Genomic DNA, 15,141 nt, shown 5'->3' on the forward strand with positions numbered 1-15,141 from the left:
ATTTTCTTGGGATCCGTGAATATGTTTTTGGGCTTTCTTTTCTTCTAACCCTAAACATATAAAAGGATTATTTTAAGAGCCGTTTTGGTAGACACAAGTTGTATTATCATTGAGCAATCTCTGTTTATGCAAATTGTGCTCAACAGACAAGGTTCTTGACCTAGTTAATCTTCCATCAAGAAGTTGCTGTGTATTTGCACCATAGGGTTTTGTGACCAAGCATCTTCCTGCTATTCATCACGTGGATGAACTGAAGAACTTTGCAGCCAACCATTCTTTCTCAAGTTGGTGTTCTGAAGTCGCGTACTTGGATCCGCGCATTGGTTAGTTACGTACTTGGGAGCCGTGCATCAAAAGTGGAGACTGTCACTACAGATCAAGTCCAATTGGGTATTGGGGTAAGGGTTCAACTGTAGGTTGGTAAGGTACTTGAGATTCCTTTCTTGTAACCGCTTGATTTGATAATAGTGGAGTTTCGGGAGTGGTGACTTGAAAATCACCCGGTGGGGTTTTTGCCGTTAAGGTTTTCTCCATTCGTAAACAAATCACCGTGTCATTTATTTTTCCCGCTGCATAATTAGTATTTGGTGATTTGTTTGTGCTTCCACGTATTTGCATGTTAATTTGATTAATTAATAACTTGGCTAATTAATTAATTAATTAAGGTTAATCACAAGGTGTCATTCAGATTGTGACCTAACAGTATTTAGACAATGACGTTGGTTTTTGTTTAATATATCCTCTGTAGTTCCATGCTCCACATGTAAATTCTAGAAATGTATTTTTTGAATTTAAAATAGGGTTTGGTTCAAATGTGCAAATTGTGAAATGTAAATTTGAATTATGATTTCAATTTAAATGTTCGATAGTGAAATGTCTGTCAAATATTATGCGTGTGTTCTTTGTGGTGTTATGTGACATAATTATCCATCTAATGCAAGAAAAGTTAACAAATTTTCTTTTAGCTTCAATGGCCTTTAGCATCTGATATCACAACCACAACAAAAGTATGCCAAAGCCAAATAACATCTCATTGCATTGCAAATAATTTTGAAAGGTACATAACGGATTTTTGCAAACCAGCTTCAATATAACATGCTACAACTTACAAAAACTTATTAAAAGATTAAACTTTATTACATCACTTTTAAAAGTGTTGTAATAAGCCATCAATAGAAGAAAAAGAGTAAACCCTATTACAACGCTTTTAAAAGCACTGTAATAAGCCACCTATAGAAGGAAAAAAGTAAACCTTATTACAGCACTTTTAAAAGCGCTGTAATAGGCCATGTCAATAGAAAGAAACGAGTAAACCCTATTACAATACTTTTAAAAGTGCTGTAATAGCCTATCAATAGAAGGAAAAGAGTAAACCCTATTACAGCGCGTTTAAAAGCGTTGTAATAGGTCACTTAAAATAAAAAATATATAAAAATAAAAATATTAATGTAACAATAATAATGAAAAAAAATTTAATAGGAAATAATTATTTTAATTTGAAACCTATAGCGGCGGTTTTGAAACCGTTAAAATAGGTTTACATATGAAGAACCCTAAAGTAGCGATTTTAAAACTGTCGGAATATGCTGTTTACCAAAAAAAAAAAAAAAAATCCCCCTCTCTTCCTCCCAAAATTAACTCTCAATTTTGAGAGAGAACAAACCCCCTTGACTTGGACCTATTATACAACCCTAATGGGACTCCCCCACTATCCATCCCCATGAATCAATCATATCTCCTGATAAACATCAAAATATGGATGTAGACACCACCACCCAAGCATTGCTAATAATATTATTTGATAAGTTGGTCTCTCTATATTGATAAGTATAGAAATGCAATAACCGTTGATATCACTTGTTATGAATGATGTACAATGAAAGCGATATCAATAATGAATTCATGTAAGAATATGTTACTGATCACAAATTTCTATATTAAGAAGTTGTGAAAAAATTTGAATTTATAACATTTCTCTTATATTTATCCACATCTCTCTCAAAAAATTTGATGTGCTTTTCTTCTTGGCAATAAAAAGCTACTGCAATTAATAGGAGTATTTTTAAAAAGTTTTTAATTTAATTTATTTTAATATTCACAGGTTAGCAATTAAATAAGACAAAGTTATGAGAACTAGTAATTGTAGGGCTTTACCCTAAAGAGGGAGCTCTTCTAGAAATTCTCAAAGGCCAAGGTTGAACCCAGGCCTAAGAGGGGGTTTGGAAATAGTTTTCAACCAGCAATAGACGCGCCTCAGTTAGAACCTCACTAGCTGCATCATTGCCCCAAGCGCAAAGATTGATTGTTAATGTGGTTTTTCTCTACATTTATATTCAGCTGTGTAGCTCAGTCTGCCAGACACAAACAATGTGGGTTGCAATTCTCTTTTACAGAAAAAAAGAAAAAGAAAAAATTTGTGATCAGCTTCTCCCTTGTTCGCTGCAGCCTATATATGTGTCAGTTTCAGTTTTATAACTAATTTTAAATAAAAATAATTTTATTCAGCATATCTTACTATTTGAATGCACTGAAGTAATATGTGGAAATGTTTATTATTTGATGTAAGTATGTTAAATTATTATAAGACTACAAAATTATTTTTTAAACTGTGGAACAGATTTGACTTTTTTTTGAATGAATGATATTTTCTAGCCAAAAAAAGAAAAGAAAAAATTTCTTCGGAAATTTTCGTTTCACCAATGTTTTAATTGAATTAGGATGGAAAGACATAATAAAGAAGAGGAAAAAAAACAAAAAAGAAAAGAAAATTTCGATAGTCATATAGATGCACTTAATACCAGGCAAACTACATCAACTTAAACTGGTTTTATTGAATTCGGTAGTCATAACAACAAAGCAAAAGAGAATCAATACTTAGGACCATAGATCCACAATAGTTCAAATTTTTAAGTAGAGATAATCCTTATTTCTTAGCTACTATAAATTATGGAAATGCCTCAATTACTGATTGCAAAGCACGAATTGGTTTCACTGTGTATCTACTAAATCCAGCTTCTCCAAGAACAAATCCCCACTCTTTCAAGGTCCTCTCTTTGCCCGCAGTTGTATGGGCCATTGTCACCATGTCTAGCATCAACCTTGCATCAGTTAGCTTGTCCATTTCCTCTTGTCCTTGGATCACAGCATCAACAATTATTACCTTTCCCTTGTCCTCTGGAATTGCTTCTTTGCATTTTTTAAGGATTTGGATGCACTCTTTGTCTGCCCAATCATGCAGAACCCACTGCAATTTTCAAAGTAAACTACTTAAGCCAAAGAACCAGATATCATAAAAAGGGTGTACTTAAACTTGGGAAATACAAAACCAATTTTGATTCTAATAGAGAAACAGATGATATTACATTTTACATAAAAGGAGTATGGGAGACAAGGAAAAATTTAAGCTTACGGTTGAAGTAACAATATTGCTATTTTAAACCAAAGAAATTCGGACGCTTCATTAAAATCCTTGACATGTCCTTGTCAAGCATGACAAACAAAAATATGTCTAGGATAATTTTCTGCGTCAGAAGAAAAAAACAATATAACTTCTTAATTAAAAATTCCTTCTATTTTAAACACAATTTCAATGATTTTATTTTAAAAACTTAAACATAAAATATGTTTTTAAGATTACTAAAATATACCGAATTAATTAATTACTATAATTTTTGTATATGGATTAATTAATTACTATAATTTTTGTATTTTGTGTGTCGTGTCTTGTAACTCTTGTTCTTGTTTCTTATTTTCAAATACATAGTATTGTCTTATCTAATAGGCTTAATGACATATATTTCGGAGCTATGAAAGATTTGAAAGTTGAAACTATACTTGAAGACCTTTTACAAAACCTTTTATGTGTGTGTTTCAGCTAGGTGAACAGCAGGTCTTCTTAAGTGGTTTCCTAAACACATAAATGACCTATACACTGAGGGCACCATTTTCATTTGCATGAACTTACCAATATGAAAGCAGCATCAGCCTTTGGAACACTTTCAAACATATCACCCCCAACATGTTTAACTCCGCTGATCTCTGCAGCAACAGAGACAACATGAGGAAGATCAAAGTTGATGCCTTGAAGCCATGGACATGCCTTAACCAACAACTTTATAGTGGTTCCATTGCCTCCACCCACATCTACCAAACTGTTAAGCCCATCAAATAATCCTGGACAACCTTGAATCATCGCCGGCACCACCAGCCTTGCATCACAAGCCATTGCTTCATTGAAGAGCTGGCTATGATCAGGATTTGCTGCTGTATAGCTCCATAAATCTTCACCATGAGCCTTCTCAAATGATGAAGTCCCATTGGCTAGAACTCGGGCACTTAGACTAAGCCATGGTGCCAGCATCACTGGGCTGCTCTCCATCAAAATAAAAGCAGCCATGCTATGTTCTTCTTGTCTCATCAAACGGCGAGATAGAGGTGTTTGTGCATAACCTGGGAACAGTAGTGGAGCCAAGATTTAGCATCAGAAGACAAAAAAATACAACATACTTAGCTTATCTTCCACACTCACAAACATGACTAGATGCACATATAATGCACAAACATGTATATATATATATATATATATATATGATACTTAATGATGATGCCGAAAATCTCTGTACGCTCAAAACGACACCTGCACAACAAAAAAGAAAAGACCTAACAGAGGGCACCGGTGTGGTGCCGGCCAAATACCCTCCGAAGGTCAAGTTAGAACTTCTTTCAACTCTAGAGTGCTAGAGAGGGGTTAATTATGCGTACCTCGGCTTATGAGGGTATTGGGGTTTTTATAGTAGTAGAGGGTGGACCTCTCTTCCTTGGAGCAGAAGTCTTTTCCTTATAGGAATCCTTATGCGCGTAGATTGCGGAATCCTTTCCTTATAGGACTCTGATACTGGGCGTGGAATACAAGCAACTTCCCTAAAACCCAGGCGTGGTGACCAAGTCATGGTTTTCATAGAGCTGTCGGCCTTGAAACCGTTAGCTTGCATTCTCCCTTTCAGCTAAGTTGGCGTCAGCTTCTCGCTACGTTGAGTAGCCTAGAGGCTTCAAATTGCCGTCAGTTAGACTTGGAGCCTTCAGTCCGTCGGCTTGTTTTGATCTAGTCAGCATGCCTTTCTTCACGTTTAGCCTATAACATCTGTCATAACTGACCCGTCAGCCAAAGCAGAAGCTGACGGGTTAAGCTCATGGTACTTGCTATAATTCTTCCATATCACTTAACATCAATTTAAACAACACAATGCTACTCATTTGAATATTACATTATATTTTAATGTAAGAGAATTCAAGGAAATATAGCATATCAAGTATATTATGTTATTTATAAAGATATTTTTATATATGAATAAATTGTGCTGTCATAATTTTAAATAGTAAACGTTCTACTTAAATTTTTCATAAAATGATTTATAGCGATTAGATAAATCTCAAATAAAGCTTCCAAGTTAGTTTTTGTTAAATTCAAATAATTAAGTGATAAAAAATTTTAGTCATATAAATTTTTTTTTGGGTATATTTTAAACTCCATAATTTAACTTGAAAATAACATCACATTATGTAATTTATAATATTATAATTAATCCTAAAATTTATTATTTATACACTCACTTTGTGAAAAATGATAAAATATTAGATAAAGAAATGTATAGAATGATTAAAAAAAAAAAAAAAAAAAAAAAAAGTTGGGGAACTCCCCCCTTGCCTGGGGAGCCTTGGGTAGTGAGTTTCTCTTTGAATATTCCACGGTGCATTAGGAACCTCATAATGCGATAGAGTAAGGAAGGAGCACATCCTAGAGTTGAAGACAAGTCCGAGAGTGTAATGGGGCTTCCATGTCTTTCAATGGCATCAGCTATCCCAAGATCAATGGCACACTTGACTACAGCCATTTCTGAAAAGCCCAATATGTACTTCCAGATATTTATGTCTGCATGTTCTTCTTCTTCTTCATGGTGAAACTCTCTTTGTGTTTCTTCCATCTCTTTCTCCCCTTCCTCCTCTCCCAGTACGAGCAAGCTATTAATTCTACTTGAGCTAGGTAAGACATTTCAGGTTGATGGTTCATATACACATGAAAAATTGTTGCGCAATATATAGGAAAATGAAGCTATCACTATGATTTACTTTCAAGGTTTTACTACTATTTTTTATTTTATTTCCTTTAGTGCTAATCCAGCCAAAAAGATTTGTCCTACTTTTTGACTAATGAAGCTATCTTTCAAGATTTTACTACTATTTTTATTTTATTTTCTTTAGTGCTAATCCAGCCAAAAAGATTTGTCCTACTTTTTGACTAGTACTCTTGCAATTGCTCTCTCTCTCTCTCTCTCTCTCTCTCTATATATATATATATAGAGAGAGAGAGAGAGAGAGAGGTGAAGCCAATGAGATCAAACCCTAATATTCTTTATGATAAACTTGATATTATATTATTATTGTTCTTTATCATTAAATCAAACCATTAATTGATTTTTAATGTAAATAATATTCAAACTTAAGTTCCTTATTAGACATTAGACGATAAAAACCGCTTGAACTAAGTGAAACCAATAAACCTCAATAATTTATCAACCACGTGTACAAAGGTAGATGTGACTAGATGGAGAGACCCTTAGCTTTTTGTTTGGTAGAACTCAATAGATGGAGAGATGCCACTAGATGGAGATCAGACTCTTAGAGAGAAATCAGTAGATGGAGAGACCACCCTAGCTTTTTTATTTTTATTTTTTATTTTTTAGCTATTTAACTAAAAGCCTTATAGATAGAAATCACTAGATGGAGAGACCCTTAACTTTTTGTTTGGTTATTTAACAAAAAATATGATGGGTAGATGTCCCTTGGCTTTTTGATTGGTTATTGAACAAAAAAAATCTGATGGGTAGATGTCACTAGGTGGAGTGACCCTTAGCTTTTTGTTTGGTTATTTAACAAAAAAAATCTGACGGGTAGAAGTTACTAGATGGAGAGACCCTTAGAGCTTTTTGTTTGGTTATTTAACCAAAAAATATCTGACGGGTAGAAGTTACTAGATGGAGAGACCCTTAGCTTTTTATTTGGTTATTTAACATAAAAACCTGATGCCTCGAGATATGTTGGTATGTCTAATGATAGGGAATTTAAAATTATTACCAATCTTAATATAAATTTTTATTTCATGTGACAATAAATACAATTACTTAATAAATAAATAATTAAATGATTTCTTTATAAGTAGTGACGCACCTTTTTGTAAGATTTATAAAAATTTGTATCTATGTATCGCTCTTTACATTAGCCTAGCCTACAAACGGGGGCTTGGCTGAGTGGGTAAGGCTCGGATGTTTCGTGCCACACACCTAAGTTCGAGTCCTGCTGCCCGCAAGTTTTCGTTGGTGGGTAAACTTAGTGGTGAAGTGTACTCACAAATGTGAGGTGACTTCCACACAGTGATACAGAAGGGCCCCCGAGATTGGGTTACCCCGACCGAGGCCACTAGCTCTTTGCCCGGAGGTGTAATATGACCATAAAGACCCCCTTTTTATCATTCTTAAAAAAAAATACATTAGCCTAGCCTAATTCAGTACAATAGACACTTTAATAATATATCTTGAGTGCTTGATATTAACTAAGCTATCTGTTCATTAAAAAACTAAGCTATCTACTTGGATACTTGCCTTCGCATATAAAAAAAAAAGAAAAAAGAAAAAAAAAGGGCTAATTGTAGCGCACGTTTTTCGAATATTAATGTAAAACATGTGTTTTGCTTCATATAATTTTCTTTACTATTCCGAATCCTAAATTAGATCTGGAGTACCAAACCCGAAACTGTGATTGGCAGGTAAATTGATCGATCAATTTTTATTGATCAGTGCATCTATGTCGGCCACATTGTTATTATAAGCAAATACAAGACACCTCTTTTAGGCCCAGGAGCTGATAGGATATGGAGTTTGCAATCAACAAGCAATACAACTCCCTCTAAAAGAGCAATCAATAAAACAACATGGCCTATCCCATATCCTCAAAGAATCAAAAGTATATTTACATTAAATTTTTCCCTTTTCCTTTTCTTTTAGCTAGTGATTGAATTTAATTAGCATATTTACTTCTGGTTTTAAAAATTATACCAGACCAACTAGTCAAACTTGTTCAATTATACGAACATGACAGAAACGCTAAGAGGCTCTTATAGCTCTAGGATTCAAATTCCAGTCGCATTCTCTAATTGTAACTATTAAATTATCTAGAAAATGAACAAAGACATGAACCAATTCTAACAATATCTTTTGACTATAATTTCAACTAACCGGTTAAAACCCAAATAAATCATGAACAAATTCAGAAATTTAAGCTTATATTATTAGTAAACAAAGCAGTCCATTTTTTTAATTATAAATTGAACATTTATTTTTTGTTCTTTTATCATTCGCCCACATTGATTTGTATCAATCTATTACATAAACGGATACAATGCATCAAAAAATCAATGTTTGATTGAATAACATTTTCAAACTCTGACTCCACCTTTTGCTAAGAATAATATTGTATTCAATTTAAGAACATTTTTATTACCAAAAGGACAAACGCTGACATGCATATTTGGTGCTAGCTTTATTTGAGGAAAGTAATATTTTCTTATGAGGATTATTGCTTTGCTTAAGAAATAAATGTCATCAAAAATAAAACTTAAACTAAACTTTGTAAGGGATTTATAACTCAACCCCTCCAAAAATAAATGTATGCCGCAAAGTAAGTAGCGAGCACACGGTATCCTTTAGTAAAAGGCGAAAGAATAGTTCGACTTGTGCTCACCACACAGCTCCGTGAGTTTAACCATTTTGGTAGAGCACCTTATAATTATGAGTCACCCATTATTTGTTTTATCTTCTTTACAATGTGGGACGAAGTTATATTCAGCATTAATTAGGTGTCAACAAGAATTTATAAACTATAAACCTATGGTACGCTTAAGGGTGTCAAATGGGCGGGTTTGGGGTGGGCATAATTGGGTTGGGTATATAAAACCCATTTACCTATTAAAACCCATTTATCTAATTATTTCTAACTCAAATCTAACCAAACCCAATTATTATGGGTAAACCCCAACTCACCCAATTACCCATTTATCAAAATTACCAAAATGCCATTAAAGTTAAAACCCAACACTTTCTTTGAATTTCCTTTTCCACTCTACTTTCCCGAGAAAAAGAAAAAAACAAAGAAAAAACATTTCTTGGATCTAAAATTTCTTTTTCTTTCTCCTCCATTGCCTCCCCCCTTCAATTCTGACCAAAAAACTCTCACTTCACTCTGTTTGATTTCTGAGAAACTTTCATTTCATTCATTTTCCCTCTCTAACTTTCCCGAGAAAATTCCAATCTCTGGCCAAGCAAAAAAAACTCTGACACGTCACAGATCAGTGGTCGGAAAAAGAAAACCAAAAACACAAAGTTAAAGATAGTGAGAGAGAAAGAACTTTGGATCTGGCGGTGGCGGCATAAGAGAGAAAGAGGTGTGGAAGCTGGTGGAGTCATCGGCGGTGGCGGAAAGGGAAGTGCCGCCGCTCCAAGAGAGGTGTGGTAGGGCTGCATCTCATGGAATCAGCATCCTTCCTCTGCGAAACGGTGCGGTCGCATCTCAACGTTGCTGACCTCGAATGTGGTTGCCTTATCCCCCACCGAAGCAGAACCATAGCTCTCGGCGGAGACTTCAGCGAAGAAGAAGACGATGCCACTTATGACTGCATCAACCGCACCAGCAGCTGAACCATAACCATGTCGTCCATCGATTTGATCGACGTGAAGCCCGGAGATGCCATTCTAGAACAACAGCTTCGACGGCGCGTACTTGATCGAGGCCACCTGCCACGAGCCGAAGCTCGAGGAGGTCTACGCCGAGATCTTTAGGGTTTTGAAGCTCGGATCTATGTCGTGTCTAGCGGAGGGTCTCTGTGCTATGTTTGTTGTGCCTCATTGTTCTCTGTGAGAGCTATAGAGAGAGATGTGTTTGGATGCCGAGAAAGTGAAGGAAAATGAAATCCTGAAACTTAGAAACGTCTGAGGGCTTTTTTTTTTTTTTTAATACTTTTATTTTTATGGAATGGGCTGGTTGAATTTGAGAATATTGTTTTTGGGTTAAATGGGTCTCATTGGGTTTTTAGTTAAAACCCAATAATTATTGGGTCTAATTGGGTTAATGCCTATTTAACCGAACTAATAATTAGGTGGGTTTGGGTTCAATTAGAGTAGGCAGGTTTGGGTAGGCAAATGGGTTTAGGCTTACTTTGCCACTCTCATACGCTTGATGGAATTTGTGCATACTGAGTTATATAATCCAAAAGGGTCTAGAAATATTGATACTAAAAAAAAAAGAGTCAACAGGAATGGTGCAACATTATTAGCGTGTTTTTAATTACATCCTTGAAATCTATTTTCAATTATATTCATGCATGGTTTAATTAACCATGATCTTGAAAAGCGCTCCTCTAAAGTGGATTTTCTGAAATATTGATTTTATTGGTTTGATTTATATATACATAAGATTATTAAGATCTATCAAAATGTCCATTTAGTTTTAAATCCATTGTACGCAAATGCATTTACATATTTCAAAGCAGTGAAAGTGTTTTGATTATCTTTGCAACAAGAAGTCATGCAGATCAAAGGATGAGAGAGTGCTGGAAAGAAACAAATGAAAAACAAGAGAAGTGAATTCAAGAAAGAAAGATAAAAAAAAAAAAGTTATATTATTTTGATATATAGCGTGGGTGATGGAATTCTTTGGACAAAAGAGTATAGTTGGATTGGGGTTGTGTTTGTTTGTTTAGACCCCTTAAAATAGATTGTTTAATCTAATATATTAACCAAGTGATTACTTAGGTTAATTATAAGATCTAGGTTAAACAGTGAAAGATTATATCACACACAGTAGCGAAAAAATAAATAAGATAACGATATGATTACTCAGGAAAACCAATGAAACTAACTATTTTAAGGTAAAAACTTGGGAGGAATTTAACTTGACCTATCCTCAAGGCAAACAAATCCACTAATAGAGAATTGAAGATTTTACAAAAGATTTAACCCTAAATCTATTGCTACTTCTAGCAGTAATTTACTGACACAACCACGTGCAAGTTTCGAATCTACAGACTTCTTCTCTCTTGAATTTCTAGAACACAAACTCCCATGTTTTTGACTTTGAGATCCCACTCAAAAGTTTCAGATCACTATCAGTAATTGATCTTGTATGCAACAACTTCTACAACACCGGATCTTGAGATTTTTAAAGGAATATTGCCGGTAGAAGACTTTAGAGAACTTTGGGTACAAAAACCTGTAATCTACAATTAGAGGCACAAGATGCACTTTTTTCTCTCTAAAAACTTCTAAAAAACCCTTCTAGGGTTAGCTTATAATGTCTTTTAAATATTGGAAAAAATAGATCGCGATTTGGGCTTCAAACAGACATGTTATGAGCTTTTTACATTTGCTGATTTTTGTTGATTAGTGACATCTAATTGATCAAGCCTGAATGATCGAACTAGTCTGATTTTGACTTTTAGAACCTGCAGCTTGTATGTTTTTTGAATTTTGACTTGCAACACTTTAAGTATTGTCTAATATGACTTCATAGACTCTAAGATCTATATTTAAACAAATTTATGTTCATGGTTTGTCAATTGTTCTAAACTTTTAGAATCTAACAAGATGACCTTAAGATACTCACTCCTACACAAACACTAAAGAATGGTTTTGGAGATTGACTTTTCCTTGTTGGGCTTGCTGATGGCCACTCCAATGATAAAATCAGATACATGCCTAAAGTTTCTCAGAGTAACAATGGGAAGCTTTGTCTTAAGGTTGCATGTCTCCCTTTTGATATTGGTCCTTTTTATAATGGTTTTTTTTAATGTATGCCTTTAGAATATATATTAATAAATTATTTTATGCAACTTTTTATTGGAAAATGAAAAAGTAATTAACTTTGTAAACAATATTTTCAATTTTTTTTTTAAATTTCATAAAATGAATAATTAATGTATACCCTTAAGATATATACTAGTAAACCATTTTAAAAACTTTTTATTAGAAAATGAAAAAGTGACTAATTTTTTAAATAGTTTTTTCAATTTTTTTAAAAATTTCATAAAATGGATGATTAATATATACCCTAAACTCTTTCATAATTGTTCTTTGTGAGCTCTTTTCTTTCCAAAAAGCTTTCACAAAACCCAAGCATCGGTTGATGTGATGCCTATTTTTCTGGCTTGTGGGTTGGCAGGGCATAATGGGGTGTCCTTCTGGCTTGTTGGTAGAGGAGATAGATCATAATGGTTTTTGTTTTTGTTTTTTGCTTTCTTCTTCTTTCATGAATCAATACCACAGCTGCATCTTCTAATTTATAATTTCCCTAGAAGCATGTGAGTATATGGAAAATTGGTTAGGGATGTTGCTATGTCTGTGGTTGACTGGTTAACTTATTTGACCAAACCATAGTAATATTAGGATCATAGTCGACCGACTCCATTAGACCTTTTTTTGGTCTCAAGCATACATTTGGCCACAGACCAAAGAGAGAGTTCAAGCCATGGCATTGGTTTTGAGAAATTGAGGTTTCTTTCATGAAGTGCTATGGAGTTTGGAACTTCGGTGAGAGTGCTTTTATGTCACCCCAAGGGAAGGGTGAAACCTTAAAATTGCTATGCTTAAGACAAAATTGTATGAGTACCAAAAACATAACATAGATATGCACCCATCAACGTTTGGATGAGGCTCTTATTAGATTAGCAACATACATATTAGCAATAACTATACTTAGCTTGTTGTATCTAATGTTGGGCTTTTTGTGGAGCCTAGTTGTGTTTGATCCCGTTGACGACCTGACCTGACCCGAATAATGTTGTATGGCTTTAGTCCACTCCATGGACTAAGCCTTTTGGGGGTCTGGGGGTAACGTTCTCAAGAAAATTTTTTTGGCCCGTTTTGTAACCCATTGTGAATCCTGTGTGTAGGATGTAGAAAACGCAGTTTTGATGATTAGGATTTGTTGTTGTCATTTTTTAGAGTGAAAAAAATTGCATTGCCGCACTTGTATTTTTTCCTCTGATAATGGTAAAATCCTTGCAACTCTGTGGACATAAACAAATTGCTGAATCACGTAAATATTGTCTTGTGCACGTAATTATTTTCTTTGGCGTGTGTTTTCTCTATATTTTGTTTCTCACATGTTGGAGATTTCGGGTTAATTCCCTACAACTGGTATCAGAGCCTAGGGATAGGTTTAAGTGGGAGCAATGGCAGAGGAAGCAGGAAAGGCGTTTGGAATAGAAAAGTTCGATGGCATAGACTTTGGATTTTGGAGGATGCAAATCAAAGATTATCTTTATGGGAAGAAGTTGAATCTGCCACTTCTAGGGGAAAAACCTGAGACTATGAAGGCTGAGGAATGAGCTTGTCTTAACAGACAGGTACTGGGAGTTATTAGGTTAACTCTGTCTAGATCTGTTGCACACAATGTTGTAAAGGAGAAGACCACAGCAGATCTGACGAAGGCTTTGTCTATTATGTATGAAAAGCCGTCTGCAAACAATAAGGTGCATCTAATGAAGTTCAATTTGAAGATGGCAGAGAATGCATCAGTAGCACAACATTTGAACGAATTTAACATTATCACAAATTGTCGTCTGTAGAAATTGATTTTGATGATGAGATTCGTGCACTGATCGTTTTGGCTTCTTTGCCAAACATTTGGGAGGCAATGAGGATGGCTGCAAGCAATTCTACAGGAAAGGAAAAGTTGAAGTACAATGACATACAAGATTTAATTCTAGCTGAGGAGATTCGCAAAAGAGATGATGGTGAAACCTTAGGATCTAGTTCTACCCTAAATCTTGAGACAAGAGGCAGAGGTAATGACAGAAATTCAAATTGCGGTAGATCAAAATCCAGAAATTTTAATCGGAATAGAAGTAAATCTAGATCAGGCCAACAAGTACAATGCTGGAACTATGGAAAAATGGGTCACTTTAGGAGGCAATGCAAAAGTCCTAAGAAGAAGAATGAAGATGATTTTGCTAATGTTGTAACAGAAGAGGTACAGGATGCATTACTTCTTGCAGTAGATAGTCCACTTGATGATTAGATTTTGACTCAAGAGCTTCGTTTCATACCACTTCACACCCAGAAATCATATAGAACTATGCTGTAGGTGATTTTAGTAAGGTGTATTTGGCTGTTGGTACAGCCTTGGATGTTGTAGGTATGGGAGACGTCCATATATTGTTGCCCAATGGGTCTGTTTGGTTATTGGAGAATGTTTGACATATTCCTGACCTGAGGAGGAATCTGATTTCTATTAGATAACTTGATGATAAAGGGCATGTAATACTATTTGTTGGTGATACTTGGAAGGTTACTACTTTGGCTTGTGGAAAGAAAACTGGTACTCTGTATATGACCTCAAGTCCAAGAGACACAATTACAATTGCTGAAGTAAGTACTGATACAAGCCTATGGCACCGCAAACTTGGTCACATGAGTGAGAAAGGAACGAAGATGCTACTGTCAAGAGGAAAACTACCAGAATTGAAGTCCATTGATTTTGACATGTGTGAAAGCTGCATCTTAGGAAAGCAGAAAAATGTGAGCTTCTTGAAAACTGGCAGGACACCAAAGGTTGCAAAATTGGAGTTAGTACACACTGATTTATGGGAGTCTTCTCCGGTTACATCCTTTGGAGGTTTAAGGTACTACATCACTTTCATTGATGACTCAAGCAGAAAAGTATGAGTTTATTTTCTGAAAAATAAATCCGATGTATTTGAAACTTTTAAGAAGTGGAAGACTATGGTTGAGATAGAAATAGGTTTAAAAGTAAAATTTTAAGGTTAGATAATGGAGGAGAGTACATAGATGGAGGGTTCAATGAGTATTGTGCTGCACAGGGAATTAGGATGGAGAAGGTCATTCCTGGGACACCACAGCAGAATGGTGTGGTTGAGCGCATGAACAAAACTCTCAATGAGTGTGCTAGAAGTATGAGGTTGCATGTTGGACTACCAAAAACTTTCTAGGCTGATGCAGTTAGCACTGCAACTTACCTGATAAACCAAGGACTATCAGTTCCTATGGAGTTTAGACTTCTTGAAGAGGATTGGAG

The 15,141-nt window shown here is 35.0% G+C and overlaps 1 protein-coding gene and 2 non-coding genes across 3 annotated transcripts; all 3 read right to left on the bottom strand.

Annotated features, from left to right (window-relative positions):
• Window positions 1-2,146: 2,146 nt before the first annotated feature.
• On the bottom strand, window positions 2,147-2,299 carry LOC112000825 (U4 spliceosomal RNA). The gene has a single exon (XR_010629957.1). It is a non-coding gene; the product is annotated as a U4 spliceosomal RNA (small nuclear RNA).
• A 515-nt stretch (window positions 2,300-2,814) lies between these two features.
• Window positions 2,815-6,061, bottom strand: LOC112000801 (acetylserotonin O-methyltransferase). Its single transcript, XM_065775908.1, has 4 exons — window positions 5,705-6,061; window positions 5,382-5,384; window positions 3,965-4,449; window positions 2,815-3,244 (listed from the first exon to the last, which is right to left on the bottom strand). The coding sequence occupies exons 1-4, from the start codon at window positions 5,979-5,981 to the stop codon at window positions 2,945-2,947; spliced, it is 1,065 nt and encodes a 354-aa protein (XP_065631980.1). The 5' UTR covers window positions 5,982-6,061; the 3' UTR covers window positions 2,815-2,944.
• Window positions 6,062-8,684: 2,623 nt separating this feature from the next.
• On the bottom strand, window positions 8,685-8,803 carry LOC136068587 (U5 spliceosomal RNA). Its single transcript, XR_010629954.1, has one exon. It is a non-coding gene; the product is annotated as a U5 spliceosomal RNA (small nuclear RNA).
• Between the last annotated feature and the right edge of the window lie 6,338 nt (window positions 8,804-15,141).

The sequence above is a fragment of the Quercus suber genome, unplaced genomic scaffold (assembly GCF_002906115.3).
Source record: "Quercus suber isolate HL8 unplaced genomic scaffold, Cork oak 2.0 scaffold_122, whole genome shotgun sequence".
NCBI classification, from domain to species: domain Eukaryota; kingdom Viridiplantae; phylum Streptophyta; class Magnoliopsida; order Fagales; family Fagaceae; genus Quercus; species Quercus suber.